General features: G+C 52.2%; 1 protein-coding gene across 7 annotated transcripts in view; it reads right to left on the bottom strand.

The window, feature by feature from the left end:
- TNXB (tenascin XB) overlaps positions 1–15,874 on the bottom strand; it is a 55,680-nt gene that overhangs the window by 37,127 nt on the left and 2,679 nt on the right. For 6 of the 7 annotated variants that reach the window (XM_037842442.1, XM_037842443.1, XM_037842445.1 and 3 more), the window contains exons 2-7: positions 10,780–11,190; positions 8,558–10,399; positions 7,934–8,049; positions 2,373–2,529; positions 1,941–2,204; positions 403–1,146 (exon numbers count right to left, since the gene is read on the bottom strand). In XM_037842442.1, coding sequence (XP_037698370.1) covers positions 403–1,146; positions 1,941–2,204; positions 2,373–2,529; positions 7,934–8,049; positions 8,558–10,399; positions 10,780–11,182 — 3,526 coding nt within the window. In that variant the 5' untranslated portion in view covers positions 11,183–11,190. The remainder of the gene's footprint in view (positions 1–402; positions 1,147–1,940; positions 2,205–2,372; positions 2,530–7,933; positions 8,050–8,557; positions 10,400–10,779; positions 11,191–15,874) is intronic. The other variant, XM_037842446.1, reaches the window with a different exon arrangement.

Below are 15,874 nucleotides of genomic sequence, written 5' to 3'. Positions count from 1 at the left end.
TGGTTTCACTCCCTACCCCACCCAAACTGCTCCAGTGAATCTCTGTGGAGCCCCCAGCCTCAGGTGTACTTCTACTGCCTAGAAAGGCAGTCCTGGCAGCAGTGCTTTGGGAACTGGAGTGAAAAGCAGGGAGCCACTGGGTCTCCTTGCTCTCCAGTATCCACAGGTTAATGCCAAGGTGATGGAGGGAAGGGTGGTTTCTAGGGTCACAGGAGGGCTGCTTTGTTGTGGGGGGTGCCCTGGAGCCTTAGCCAGGTAAGGACTGAAGGCAGGAGGGTTTGGAGGGGGGTAGGGGTCACAGTCTGAGCTGTGAGGCAGTGGGAGGGAGTCATAGATGGGGGCTCCAACATCAGGTGGGGCTGGGCAGGGGATGGGTCGCCCCGTGGCCCCACTCCACGCTACCTGTGGTGGTGATGAGGGCGTAGGACTTGGAGGTCTGCCCCGCCCGCACCCCGTGGGCCTCCACGTGGTAGGTGGTGCCGGGCCTGAGGTCGGGTAGTCTGACGGTGCGCGTGGTGCCCGGCACGGTCAGCTCCCCGCGGGGACCCTCTGCAGGTGGCTGGGGCCACCAGCGCAGCACCAAGCGCTCAAACTGGCCGCGGAGCCCGTCGAGAGACACGAGTAGCCCGCCATCGGCGGAATTGCCCAGCACCTCGGGCTTGGGGTGGTGGGGTGCCGCCACCCGGTCCATGCCTTCCGGCGAGAGGCCGTAGATGCTCTTGTTGGAATCCCGCTTCCAGGTGCGCGGGTCGGGACTGGCTGTGGGGCGGGGACGACGGGGCGGGGGCGTGGGGGAACCGGCGGGGGCGGCGGCCGCCTGACGCCGCAGCAAGTATGCGTGGATGAGGCGCGCCATGGACGCGTAGGTCTGGTTGGCCCGCAGCGGGTAGCCGTGCGCCCGCAGGTGGCGCTCCAGGTCCTGCACCGTGCCGCGGAAGCGGCCCAGCTCGGCCGTCAGGTTGCCCCACGCCCGCCGAGGGGTCTGGGGCTGGGGCAGGCTCGGCCCCGGCCGGAATTTCTCCGCTCCCTCCTCCTCCTCCGCGGGCCGGAGGGACAGCGGAGGTCCGGGAGCCGGGACCGGCCGGGGCCGGGGCTTGTGGGCCGGGGCTGGGGGACGCACTTCCGGGTAACTGTAGTGGCCTGGTGCTGCCAGGGACGAAAAAGGGGGAGGAAGAGAGAGCAGGTCAGTGGTAACCCCCAACTCCAACCCACCCCCGCACTCCTCCCCGCGGCAGCCCCTTAGTTCCTCCCACTGGAGCCAGAGAACTTCTTTCCTGTGCCCCAGCCCCACCTGGAAAGAGAAGGGAGAGAAAGAAGTCAGTGTCCCGGGAGCCCACCCCCACCCCTCCAAGCCCACCACTGTTGGTGCCCTAGAAAGAAGAGAGAAGCCGGCTGGTGGGGCCCTGTGTCTCAAGGAAAGAAAGGGGAGTGAGGGTAGAGAAGGCCAGCCACAGCAAGGTAGGCGTCCCCCTGTCACTGGAAAAGAAAGACGCAGTCATCTGTTAAGAAACCTTGAGGGTTAGTGGAAAATTACTGCTCTGAGAATGAACTCCGGCACCCCCAATCCTAAAGTCAACAAGGCTGCTGATCTCTGACCACTGATGGTCAGCACAAGCCCTGCTCCTGCATTTAAGTTTGGATATGAACCTCCCTCATCTGGATAAATCAGATAGCGTCTCAAGTAGACACCCATTCCTGTTCACTGCTTCTCTCCATGGGGCAGTTTCTCCCATAGTCTAATTCGCAGCCTTCTTACAGTCCTCCAAGTCCCTGAGGGCTCTGTCTCCCCAGTGCCCTCGGTACAGAGCAAGGCCCCCAGCAGGTGCTTTGGGAATGCTATACACCTTGCTAAGTCCATCCAGAGCAGCCTGTGAGCCCTAGACCTAAGCTCCCAGGAGGGGGCTGCCTTCAGAAACCTGGGCCCTTCCCTGCCGCCATACCTGTGTTGGCCCTGACAGATGTTGGGTAGCTGACTGCTCGGCCTCGCTCTGCGGTGACGGTCACTACGTATTCCACGCCTGGCATCAGGTCAGTGAGCAGGGTTCCGTCTGCTTCAGGCGGCACTTCCAACCGCACTCTCCGGTTGCCAGCACTGACGTAGGAAACCATGAATCGGTCCACCTCGGCCTGGGGGCGCAGCCAGCTGAGTTCCAGTGTGGTCGGAGTCACAGCCACTACACGGAGATCCTGGGGGCCATCGATCACTAGTTGAGTTAAAGAGAGGAGGGCTTAGGTGGGGCTCTGGCTCTTCAGCTTTCCTTCTTCGAAGAGTCTTGCCCCCACCCAAACCCTCCCCACTGCCCCCCTGTTCTCAGCCGTTCCTCTCAGATCCAGATCCCCACCAGGGCTCTGCCCACAGCCCCAGTTCTCACTAGTGGTGATGGTCTTAGAGGCAGGAGGCCCCCAGTTGGTCCCTCGAAGGGCACGGACAGTGACCCGGTACTCCTGACCGGGGGCCAGTCCTCTCTGGTCATAGGCCGAGGCAGAGCTGGGCACCCGTGCTGTGAATGGGGGGCTGGCCCCCTCTGTCTGCAAGAGAAACAGCACCAGGTGGATCAGGGGCTGGCACTCTTGCCCCTGCTGCTCAATCCCCCTTATCTCACGTTTCTCCAATTCCAAGCAGGGTCAACAGAGATTCGTGTTGAGCTTCATCCTATTCAAGCTGGGAGCATGGGCGCCACCAGCAGACACAACCAGAGCACTTACTCCATGCCAGGCACTGTTCTAGGCAATTTTCATATAGAAACTCAACCCTCACAACAACCTAGGAGGTGGATCCTATTATTCCCATTTAACAGATGAGGAAACTGAGGCATAGAACGGCACAGAACATACCTTGCCCAAGGTCACCAACACCCAGAAAACGATAAAGACTCAAACCCTGGTGATGTGACCTCAGAGTCCTGCCTCTTGGGCACTCCTTTTTTAATCAGTTCATCAGTCCTCTGCCAGAATTCCACCCGACAGGCACCAAGACGCTCCCTCCGGCTTTCCCCTGGCAGCCCTGACTACCTGGGCACGAGGAGGCTTCTCTTAGGCTCGTTCCCATCAAAATAAAGGGATAATCCTTCTAATCTCACTTCTTCCCTAAAAGCCTCTGCCCCAGGCTGAGCCTTCCTGCAGATACAGGCGCCTGGCTGAGTAACCTGGGTGTGCCTCACATCCTGGCATTTCCCTTTAGGGACTTGCCTTGTCTCTTCAATCAGGTTGTAGGGCCCCCAAAAGCAAGCCTTCCCCACCCCTGCTCAAATCTACATATATATTTTTTTCCCTGATTGCTGATTGTGTACATGGGAACACAAAAATACAAGATTTCTTTGGCCTCAGGTGCTGTTACTGTACTAAGTATGTGTCTGGCCACATCTTACATTTTTTACATCCCTACACAAACTGCTATTTGTAGTAAATGCCTGTGAGAGAACAACCCTCTTCTAAGTATACATTAAAGGTACGGTGATTATATGTGGTGACCCCACAGGAAAACTGCAGGGCTCCTGCCCCAGGCAAGTCTCCTAGAGTGCCAGCTGCTAGGGAAACAGGAGGAACCGGACTTCTGTAAGCATTCTAACAGCTCCACATATCGCTGGACTGTCCAGCTAGGACAGCTCCTAAGGACACTCTGTTCTACTTAACTATGTTGGCCGAGTAGAATTGGAAATTTCAAAAGGTACTCTCCTAAACCAAGAGAATTGTGGGGAAATCAACATGGTAAACACCAAAGTATAAAACCAGATGAGAAAGCCACGTCGAGATTTCTGGGTTGAGGATGACATTAAGCATTGTCCAAGTTTTCTTGGCTGAAAAATTTTGCTAGGCATATAGAATCCCTATTCCTCTCCTACTTACATTGCCCGAGGGTACCCCAGTCTAGGGAAACCATGGGTTGGCCTGAACTCAAGACCTATGAGTTCTTCATCCTTCCCAGAACTTATCTGCTCACTCTCTCTTCTTTCTCTCCCCACATGCCTCCAGTCCACTACACACACACACACACACACACACACACACACACACACACACACACACACACACGCCCCTTCAGTGCTCCCTAATGAGGCCTAATCCTTTCAGTGAGACAAGCCCAACCCCAGAGTTCTCCTTCTCCCTTCAGACCAACCTACATGGCCCCTTTTGACACCTCTTGGTCCCTGCTGAGATCCATCTGGGGGCAGACCCCTGAAACCTACCCCATGTCTCCCAGCACCATTCCAATGGTCTGAGGCGGGCTCTCCCGCCAGATGCTGGCAGCTGGCTCTGCCCCTTGGTAAAGCTTGGCTGTTAACCTGTTGTTCTTGGTGAGTTTCTTACCATATTCTCAATATCAATCTTGTGGCCCCAGCTCAAGGACCCCACCTTGGCTGGTCCTTGGAGCTTACCTCACTCTCTTCTCCCTTTTCAGACCTGACCCAAACAAAAACTTTTCCGAGTCTGCAAGGTCTTGTATCCCAATGAAACCCAATTTCCAGGCTCAGAACATATCCAGAGGAGGAATCCCTAAACCTCTTCCCTCACTCAGTTTCCCTACATTTTCCCTCACATTCTAACAGGAGCCAGCATTTTGTAAAATAACACTATTCCTTAAGTTAGTGATTCTCAGGCTGCAGTGCATCAGAATTACCTAAAAGACTAGTACCCACACAGATCACTGGTCTCCACCCCCAGAGTTTCTGATTCAGAGGCTCTGGGGGTGAAGTTTAAGAATTTGCATTTCTAACAAGCTTCCGGGTGATGACGCTGCTGCAGATCCAAGGGACACACTGTGATGGTTAATTTCATGTGTAACTTGGCCAGGTTATAATGTCCAGTTTGGTCAAGCAAGCCTGATTGTTACTGTGAAGGTATTTCATAGGTGGATTTCCACCATTAGTCAGCCGAGGGCATCTAGGGCTGATTGCATCTATAATCAACAAAGGTTGTTGCCCTCAGCAATGATGGAAGTTTCCTCATCCAACTGGCTTGAAGTCTTAAAGTGAGAACTGACGATTTCAGAAGTCAGAAAGAATTTCTGCCTTTTCTTCAGTCAGCCTGTTTCTCATAGAAGAATACAACATTGCCTTCATCGAAGTTTCCAGTTTGCACCCTGCCCTACAGAATTCAGACTTGCCAATTCCCACAGCTGCATGAGCCAATTCCTATAATAACTCTCTTTTCTATATCTATCTATCTATATTTTTTCTCTGAAGAATGCTGACTAGTATACACACTTTGAGAACCACTGTCAGTGACACGGCCACGTATGCAGGGAGAGGAAGAACATTTCTCTCCTGTGTTCTGAAAATAATTCTAATAACTAGGTGTGTCCCTAGGCCAGGAATAGCAGAGTTTGGGCTTTGAGAGATAAGTATTTCTGGAAAGGGGGAAGGGATGAGGTAGAGACTGGCTTCTAGGAAGATGGCAATGGCCAGAGGACAGCCAGCTACTGAATATACTCCATGCCAACAGAAATGGACAGAGAGCTTGGGCCAAGGCAAAAGGCACAATTCCAGGGAGCCAGCCCCAGAGAGCACGGAAAGCCCGGTTTGAGGGCTGGTAGCACAGGCTGATATTGAGTCCAAGAGAGGTGTCTGGGGACCAATTTTACAGGAGCATCTTCCCAACCCAAGCTCAGAAAGAACCCGGAATGTGACAGAGGCCCCCACCCTGAACTGAGCAGATGAGCTAAGAGCACAGCCAAGCCTGGCAGGGACCAGCTTTGCACCACCCCAGCCCTGTAGTGGGGGAGGAGCCTAGGGCTTTGGCCTGGAAAGCCTGCACCCCTTGAGAAAACCCAAGGGTGGATTTGTATTAATTCAGAGTAGGGGACAGCACTGCCCTGGAAATTCCTCCTATCTCAAGTCCTTATTTAAGTTCTTTTTTCCTTCAGCTCCTTATAAAGGTCTCATCCTCTCAAGATTAGAACTATCTAAATAATATACACAGAGAAAAGAGTGGGAGAAGCACTTTGAAATGTTAACAGCGCTTGTCTTAGTGTGAAACAGTCAAGAAGTATTTGTTTTTCTTTTTTTTAGTTGCCAAATTTTTGTCTTGTGATTAAATTATTTTTATAAAAAATAATTTTTAAACAGAAGAAAGAATCCAAGCCATCTTGGTTGCACCACAAAGTAGGGATTTCTGCCTCTGCCAGAAGAGTGAGGAGAGGCAGCACATGGCAGGGGATGGGCCTAATGAGAAGACTGAGGGTGCCCATGGTGGGGTCGGGTGGGGATGACAGCCAGCAACCTTTGAGCTGTCCCATATGTCCTTGGGCCTTCCTAGCCTTTAGGCCCAGGGAGTTATTTATCTTCCCAGCATCCTGCCTGGGCTGTGGAGATAGGGTGACGTGACCCACTCCCCGTGGCATTTTTGGGGGTGATGCTGGAAACCATGAGTTGGATGGTAGAAATGTCAGATGATGTGGAGCCAGGAAGGCAGTCGCATCCTAAAAGCCCAATCCGCATAAAGAGAGCTCCCTAATGAAAGGCCACAAGGCTTTGTGCTTAGGGTGTCCCTGAAATGTTTAAGAGCAAGTTGGAGGGAGTCAGAGAGAGGATACTTTCCAGTGCACTGATCACATGGAGACTCAAAATTACTTCAACAGCCTAGACAGCCTGGCCCAAGCCAAAAAAGATGCCCTTTAACAGAGCCCAATACAAAGGGCTATATTTAGGCTAAAAAAAAAAGTGTATAAAGTTGTGGTAGTTTGAAGCTGCTTTGTACTCCAGAAAAGATCATGTTCTTTTAATCCATTCCTGGGTGTGCAGACCTACTGTAGGTGGGACCTTTTGATTAGGTTATTTCAATTGAGATGTGACCACCTCCCTCAAGGTGGGTCTTAATCCTCTTACTGGAGTCCTTTTCAAGAGAATGAAAGACAGAAAAAGTCCAGAGAAGTTTAGAGAAAAAGCCCCTGGAGGAACTGAGAGGACACTCAGGAAACAGAGAGGAAGCCACTGAAACTTGAGGCTGAAAGCAACGAAACCCAGGAGAGAAGGACCAGCAGATGCCACTGTGTGCCTGGCCATGTGACAGAGGAGTCCCAGATCACCAGCAGCCTTTCTTAAGGGAAGGTGTCGTCCTGTTGATGCCTTAATTTGGATACTTTCATGGTCTTAAAACTGTAAACTTGTAACCTAATAAATCCCCATTGTTAAAAGCCAGTCCATTTCTGGTATATTGCATCCTGGCAGCTTTACCAAACTAAAACAATAGTTGCCTTCTTTTCTTCCTTCATTTCTTCCCTCCGTCTTTCCTTTTTCCTTGCTTATCTATATTTTCTAAAGTTTCTACAGTGGACCTTTTGAAAAACAAACCTGAACAGAACAACTGATAGTTTGTATGACCACAAGTCGATATACATCAACTCTGAGAAAAGTGCCCTTGTATCCAGAGAGCCAGGTAAACACCCAGGTCTTTCTCTGCCCCCACATTTGGAAGGCATAGGCAAAAATCAGGAAGCACTAGAGGGGGGAACCCAGGAAGGTGAAGATTTAGAGAATAAAGCCTTAGGAAAGGGGGTGAAGAAACCAGTGGGTTTTGCCTGGAGAGAAGACTCAAGGGTGACATGATAGCTGATATCTTCAAATACCTGAGGGCCTGTGGTACGGCAGAGAAAGCAGAATGACATTCCAGCTGCGGGTGAGCCCAGGGACAGAGCACGTTTGGATTCAACAACAACAGAAAGAACCCCAGACAGTGATGACCAACAATGGACTGGATAGCCTCAGGCACTACTGAGTGTACCGTCACCAGAGGTGTGCCAGCAGCACTGGGCCAACGCTTGCCAGAGATGCCACAGAGGCTTTCTGCACCCGCTGTGGGGCAGGGTGAGAAGGCCTTTGCGGGTGCTTCTGGAATCCAGCCTTCTGTCAATGACTTAGAACTTCCTTCACTGGGTGACCCTAGCTCCCCAGTCCTGCCTGCTCAGCCCCTTCCTGGAGCTTGGTGCTCTCCTCACCGTGGGGATGAACTGAATTTCATAGGCATCCACGGGGCCGGGAGCCCGGGTCCACTCTGTCCGAACCGTCGTCTCCTCCAGGAGGTGCATCCTCATGCCCTCGATGGCTGGCATCTCTGCCCAGGAGAATGGGGTAGGGGGAGCTGGTTAGCCCAAGGCAGCCACCCCCACCCCACCATCACAGCCCTCTCTCCCCAAGGCCACACCAAGAGGTCTTTCCCAGCTCCCACTCCTCTCTAGGGGCAGGGGGCCATGGGCGTTGGGGGAGGGGGGGAGCTGGCAGAGGCCTGAGTGGGGCCAGTAGTAGTTCATTCCAACTCAGGCACCACAAGTTCTGGGTTTCCTTCACCCTCCCCCCAACTCTAGTTCCTAAAAGCAACTAAAGGAGCCCCCAACCTCCTCAGAGATTTGAAGGCTGGTCCTGCCTGCTGGCCTGCTCCTATTGTTCTGCTGTCCCTGGTCAACACTGGTTCTTCTGACTGCCTCCCCCAGCCACTCAATACATGACCTCCTTCTGCTCTTCTTCCAAGTCCTTGGGGCCTTTCTGCTATTGGCTCCTGTTCCCAGAACTCTCACCCCATCCCCAAGGAGCATACTGGAGAAGGCTACCCTCTGCCTCCTCACCTTCCCCGCAGTCCTCCCCGGCATATCCGTCTTGACAGATGCAGCTGCCTTCACGGCACTCTCCCCGGCCCCGGCAGTCCCCGGGACACGTCTGGATGGCACAGTCCAGGCCTCGGAAGCCTTCCACGCACACACACTGGCCGTCCCGGCACAGCTCCCGTGGCCCGCAGCCCCCGGGGCAGGCGCTGGCGGGAGGCTCTTCCTGCCCGCAGTCCTCGCCGCCATAGCCCGCGTAGCACAAACACACTCCTTGCACACAGTGCCCACGGCCGCGGCAGTCGTTGGGGCAAGTGCGGGTGGCGCAGGCCGGGCCAGTGTAGCCTGAGTCACACACGCAGCGCCCGTCCTCACAGCGGCCGCGTCGGTGGCAATTGGCGGGGCAGCTGCGGAGGCTGCAGTCCTCGCCCGTGTAGCCCTCCCAGCAGGTGCACACGCCGTCCTGGCACACGCCGTGCTGACTGCAGTCGCCCGGACACCGCCTCACGCCACAGTCCTCGCCCTCGTAGCCGTGGTCGCATACGCAGCGCCCGTCCAGGCACTGGCCGCGGCCTCGGCAGCCCCCGGGGCAGCTGCGTGCACCGCAGTCCTCGCCCTCGTAGCCTGAGTCGCACACGCACACTCCGTCCTCGCAGCGGCCGCGCCTGTGGCAGTCCCCGGGGCACCGACGGCTACCACAGTCGTCGCCCGTGAAGCCCGGGTTGCACACACAGCGGCCATCTACGCAGCGCCCGCGCCCGCGACAATCGCCAGGGCAGGCGCGCGTGCCACAATCCCGGCCCGTGTACCCAGGCCAACACACGCACCGGCCGTTCTCGCAACTGCCCCGGCCGCGACAGTCCCCGGGACAGCTACGCACACCGCAGTCCTCGCCGCTGTAGCCCGCGTTGCATACGCATACGCCATTCTCGCAGCGCCCTCGGCCCCGACAGTCGCGCGGGCAGGCGCGGGCGCCGCAGTCAGGCCCGGTGTATCCCGGCCAGCACACGCAGCGACCGTCCTCGCAGCGGCCCCTTTGGTTGCAGTCGCCGGGGCAGCTGCGCACGCCGCAGTCGTCCCCGCTGTAGCCCGCGTCGCAAATACATTCGCCGTCCTCGCAGCGCCCGCGGCCCTGGCAGTCGCGCGGACACGTCCGCGCGCCGCAGTCCTCGCCGGTGTACCCTGGCCAGCACACGCAGCGGCCGTCCACGCAGCGCCCGCCGTCGCCGCAGTCCCTGGGGCAGATGCGCACACCGCAGTCCTCGCCGGTGTAGCCAGGGTTACAGATGCAGCGTCCTTCTTCGCAGCGCCCCCTTTGGCTGCAGCCCCGGGGGCAGCTCCTCAGCCCGCAGTCCTCGCCAGTGTAGCCGGGTTTGCACACGCAGCGCCCGTTCTCGCAGCGTCCCCTCTGGCTGCAGCCCCGGGGGCAGCTCCTCAACCCGCAGTCCTCGCCAGTGTAGCCGGGGTCACACACGCAGCGCCCGTCCTCGCAGCGCCCGCGCTGGCTGCATCCCCGAGGGCAGGCGCGCTGGCTGCAGTCGTCGCCTGAGAAGCCAGCCCGGCACACGCACACGCCTTGGACGCAGCGCCCGCGGCCTTGACAGTCCCCAGGGCAGGAAGGCCAGCCGCAGCTGGGGCCGGAGTAGCCGGGGAAGCACACGCAGCGTCCGCGGACGCAGCGACCTTGATCATTGCAGTCGTCGGGGCAGGACAGGGTGGCTGAGGGTGGGGAGGCGGAGGGGGGCACTGGGGCATCTGTGGAGTCAGAGCAGGTGGGTCCACCCCAGCCTGGCTCACAGGAACAGGCACAGCGACTCAGGTCAAACACACCGTGGAGACTGCAGAGGCTGCGAACGTCTGTCTGGCCTAGAGTAGGAGGGAGAGGCTAAGCCCATATCCTGCTCCTCTGGGTCGGCCCCCTCCATCAGAATCAGCCTCCTGAGGCCTTCTTAGCTCCCAGCTGCTCCTTGTCAATAAATGTGGTCTCTCAGGCCCCTAGCACATGTTTGGCCTGGGGGGATGTCTTGGGTGGACAACTAGATACTCAGGCTCCACTCCCCAGGTTGTGCCCTGGCAAAGCCCACCTCGGGGCTGTACCCACCATCCCAGCACAGGACTGTACCCAAGGGCACGAAAGGGGCACCTTTTTCTAATTCTTACCAAGGTCCTTTATGGGTTAGCAAGGCCCACTCCACCCTAACCCATCTCTCCACATTCTGTGCTCCCTCCTGTGATCACCCGCTCACCTGTGCCAGCCTGGGCAGTAGCAGGACAACATCCTCCAGTGCACTGTTCCTTGAGCCCCTTCACCAGCTCCTCCAGTATTTCTAGCCGAACCCTCAGGGCCTGCACCTCTGAAGCAGGGACGGGAGGCTCAGTGCCCGGGGGACAGCCACAGCCAGCTGAAGGGGGCAGGTTAATGCGGTGGGTGAACACCACCTGCTTCTCTCCTCCCTCCACTGTGTGCTCGTAAAGCCGAGAGGAGGGGCTTCTCCCTCCTGCCTCTACTGTGTGGCCCCCTGGCTGCGGAGGGGGCCGTGGGGCTGGGAGTGTCACATTGGACCGTGGAGAGAAGGGGCCTGCTCTGGCTGTGCCCAACAGCACCAGGAGGGCCAGGCTGGAGGTTAGGGGACATTGGGCTGGCATCATTCAGGAGGCTGCAGGGAAAGAAGGCAAGTGTGAAAATAGCTTTGCAAAGGAGGAGGCGAGATGGGTCCCTGCCCTGCCCCCCCGCAGTCCCATTACCCATAACCACCAACCCACTCAACTTACATGTATGCAAAACCCCACAAGCAGCCCAACCCTAAGGGATACCCTCTCTAGGCAGATCTGGTCTCTACCTCTCTGTCTCAAGTCATTTTTACGTTGCTTCTCGCTTTTTTACTGTGCTCCAACCACACTGGACTTGTTTATCCCACAAACACTACAAGCTTGCACTAGCCCCAGGGCCTTCCCGCTGGGTGTTCCCCCTCTCGGAGACCCTTTTCCTTCAGCCCTTTAAAGGCTGGCTCCTTCTTGTTCAAATCTTAACACGTTGTCAACTCTGAGAGCCTCCCCCGTTTCCCAGTGAAAAGCAGTTTTCCATCACTCTCTATCAGAGTATCCCGCGATGTTCCTCAAGGCATTTCCTGCTGTCTAAATCGTTTGTTTATTTATTTATATACTTCTTTGTTATCTTTCTCCCACTAATAAAATGGAGCTCTGTGAGAACAGGAACTTCATCTGTCCTGGCACTGCTATGCCTGGCACACGGGGGCTACCCAACAAATTTAGGGTGACTGGATTAGCCAATGAGTCTCCCGGATCCCAGCTCCTACTGTCTTCTCAGAAACCTCAAGGTGTTGATTACCCTTTCTCTTTTTTATTCAACCCCTCACTCTCAACTGGATCCTTCCCATCAGCTTTTAAATGAGCTCAAATATCTCCCATTAAAAAATAAAATAAAATCTCTTCCTCAAGACTTATACCAGGTATCAAGGCTTATTAAAAAGCTACAGTAAATAAGACTATGTAGGATTGCAAAGAGGATAGACATGTGGGACAGAATAGAGTGTCTAGGGACAGATCACACATATGTGGTCACCTGATTAATGGCCAAGGTGCTACAGCATCTTAGTGAAGAAAGGATGGCACTGAGTCAACTGATGATCCATATGGATAAAAAATGAATCGATTCCTACATCATACCCACATACGGAAAATAATTTAAGATGAATTGTGAGCCTGAATGAAAGGTAAAACAGTACCTTTCAGAACAATACCTTACAGGAGAAAACCTTCCTGACCTTGGAGTAATCAAAGATTTCTTGATATACCGGACCTCATTAGAATTGATAACATTAAGACCATCAAGAGGATAAACAGGCAGGCCAAAGACTGGGAGAAAATATGTGAGACTGCATATATATATACATATATGTGATTAAAATCAGAATAATGAACTCCTATAAAACAAAAACAAACAACAAACAAACAGCAGGCAATTCAATTTAAAAATTTAGCAAAAGACTTAAAACGGGTACTTCACAAAAGAATATATTCAAAGCCAATAACATATGAAAAGGTGTACAACATCACTGATCCTCAGGGAAATGCAAATTAAAAACACAATGAGATGTCACTCAATATCCACCAGAATGGCTAAAATTAAAAGGACTATCGCTGCCTAATTTTGGCAGGAATTTGAAGCAACTAGAACTCTCATCCATCCCTTAAGGAAGCATAATTAATACAACCATTTTGGAAAACTGTTTGGCAATATCTACTAAAATATACAGCCCACAACCTACTAATTCGACTCCTTGGTGAATATCCAACAGAAATGAGTGCACATATTACCCAAAAGCCAGGTACAAGTCTTCATGAGATTTATTCCTACTAGCCCAAGACTAGAAACAACTCAAGTGTCCATTACTAGAAGAATGGTTAAATAAATTGTGGTATATTCATGTAATGAAATACTATACTGCAATGAACAAGAACACCCTATAGCGACATGCAACAACGTGGATGAATTTCACACACAAAATGCTGAAGAAAAGAAACCAGACGTAAAAAGAGAACATTCTGAATGGTTCCATTTACAAGAAGTTCAAAAACAGACAGAATAATCTATACTTTTAAAAGACAGGATAGGATACGGGAAAGTATTGATTGGGAGGGGTCACAGGCAGGGATTTCTGGAAATGTTTTATATCTTGATCTGTGGTGGTTAAACAGAAGCTGATCAGGCTGGTGTGAGAAAAGAGGAGTGGCCTCCATAGACCACATTGCCAGAACCTTCTTCCCAATCCCCTTTCCCCTGCTCTACATATTCAAAAGGTCATTGAATTGTACACTTAAGATTTATGTGCTTTACTGTATGAAAGTTAAACCTTAAAAAAAAAAAAGCTTCCCTAATCTTACACCCTACTCCAACTACCATATATTTCTTTTCTCCACCTCAGTGCCGCCAATTGTCAAAAGATTTATCTGTATTTGCTGTTTCCTTTTCTCCACCCTCCATGCATGCTTCAATCCGCTCACTTCTGGCTTCTCCACCCCTTTTAACCCACAAAATAGCTCTCTACTTATGCCCTCAGTGACACAAAATCTAAGGGACATTTGTCTTCATCTTACTTGACTCTCAGAATTATTAGACGCTGTTGACCACGTCTTCCTTTAAAAACATTTTAAAACATTCTATATCTGTATTGTTCATTATGGTAGCCAGTGGGCATATGGCTGTTGAGCGCTAGAGTAACTGAAGAAATGAATTTTTATTCAGTATTTTTAAAAAGCTCCCTGGGAGAATATAGCATGCAGAGAGATGAGACCTGCTGCACTAGTCATACCCATCTAGGTAACTTCATGCAGACCCATGACTTTTATTTCCAATCTCTACACCAATATGTAAAAACAGTCCAGTTGTTTCCTCTTAATGCCACAGCAATAAATCCAACTGCCTGCTTGGCTTTTCCTCACAGGCACATCGAACTCCACTGAAACTGAGCTCGTGGTCATCCTCCTGCACCCACTCCTCTCCACAGCCCTACCATTCATCCAGACACCTAACAGCAGGCTTTAAAGCCCCATCAACACCACCCTATATCCCTATATATCCTCTTAAACATTTAAATTCATTTACTTCTCTCCCGCTTATTATCATCATAGTCCAAGCCACCATCCACCTCTTGCCTGACAACTGTAATTTCCTCCTAGCTGGTCCCTTTGTTTCCACTCTTGCCACTTACAATCTTGCAATGGTCAAAGTCATCTTTTCAAAAGGCAACTAGGACCCTCTCCTCTTTAAAACCCTTCAAGGTCTCCCTTTCAAATTCTTTAAGAACACCGACAAACAGCCCTGCATCGTGTGGCCCCTGCTCACCTCTCTCATCCCATCTCCTACGATTCCCTCCCTCTCTCCGCTGCAAACCCGCTGGCCTTTCTTAAGTCCTTCATACTCTTTGTGCTCCTTCCCAACCCAGACTTTGGTCTATGTTCTTCCCTCTATATGAAACTCTCTTCCCCCTCACTTGGCTTCCTTGCCTTCAGGTCTCAGCCCCACATCATTTCCTTAGAGAAGCCTTTCCTGGCCAGATCCCCCAACATGCACTATCATGGCACCATGTAACTCTTATTTGTAGTATTTATAACAATTTGTGATTACGTATTTGTTATGGTATTATTTTATTACTTTACTGCCACCCTCAATCTTGCCCCTATACTGTAAGGTCCATGGAGACAGGCATGACACCTGTTTTTTTCTTAGATATTGTGTTCTTGCATCTCGCATATAGTAGGTGTTCAATAAATATATTATTGAATTTATGAACAAATGAAAAATTCGATTTAAGACGAGGACTAGTATCAGCGCTGGAACCAAGGACAGGACCAAGGTCAGAGCTAGGACCAAGGACAGTGTCTGGGGCTGGAAATTGGTTACAAACAGCAGCTTGGGCAGAAGCAGAGCCAGATAAAAGGCCGGGGGTGGATCCTTGGAAAGGCCAAAATGGTACAAGCAACAGTCTGGAAAACTGATTGGCAGAATCTACTAAACCTACTAAAGCTGAATATATGTAAACCCTTTGACCTGGCAATTCCACTTCCAGGAATATTCCAAACATTGCAGTATTACTCATAATGGCCCCAAACTGGGAACTACCCAAATGTCTCACATCAGTGGAATGGATAAATAAATTGTGGTTTATTCACAACAAAATACAGCATTGAGAATAAACCACAACTATATACTACAACATGATGGATCTCACTAATATGGAGTTGAGCAAAAGAAGCCAGACACAAAAGAGTATATGCCGTATAATTCTATTTATATGAAGTTCAAGGAGAGACACAAATCTAAAGTATTACAAGTGAGGAGTGTGGTTACTCTTGGGGGTAGAGACCCGGAGGGGCAGTGGGGGGATTTTGGGGTGCTAAGAATATCCTGTTTCTTGATGTGGATGCTGGTCAGCCAGTTGTGTTTGTTCGTGAAATTCATTGAAGTGAGGAGTGGGGATCACAGGGAGACAAGGCCTGGAGAGGAAAGGTAGCACAGTGCCTGAAGAGAGATAGGAGAGTGTGCTACGGTGGACAAAGGAGTGTGGAAGGGGGTCAAGATTCAGCTCAAGTGAAGGGTTGAGGAGAGATGTCAGCTAATTCCCAGCTCTGCCAGACCAAAAAGACTGGAGAGAGGAGGACAGGTTGGGTAGTGGGAATGCTGGCTGACTGGTGCGGAGGGAAGGGGCTGTGGGACCGTCCTCACCCCCACCCTTGCCACTCACACACACATTTTTTTCCTGGCTTCTTCCTCTTAAACTTCTCCTCCAGGTAAAAGAAAAAGAAGTTAAGGAGTTTTCA

Source organism: Choloepus didactylus, chromosome 7 (genome assembly GCF_015220235.1).
Source record: "Choloepus didactylus isolate mChoDid1 chromosome 7, mChoDid1.pri, whole genome shotgun sequence".
In the NCBI taxonomy this organism is placed as follows: Eukaryota; Metazoa; Chordata; class Mammalia; order Pilosa; family Megalonychidae; genus Choloepus; species Choloepus didactylus.
Note: the sequence above shows the minus strand (reverse complement) of the source record. Positions and strands in the feature narration are given on the sequence as shown.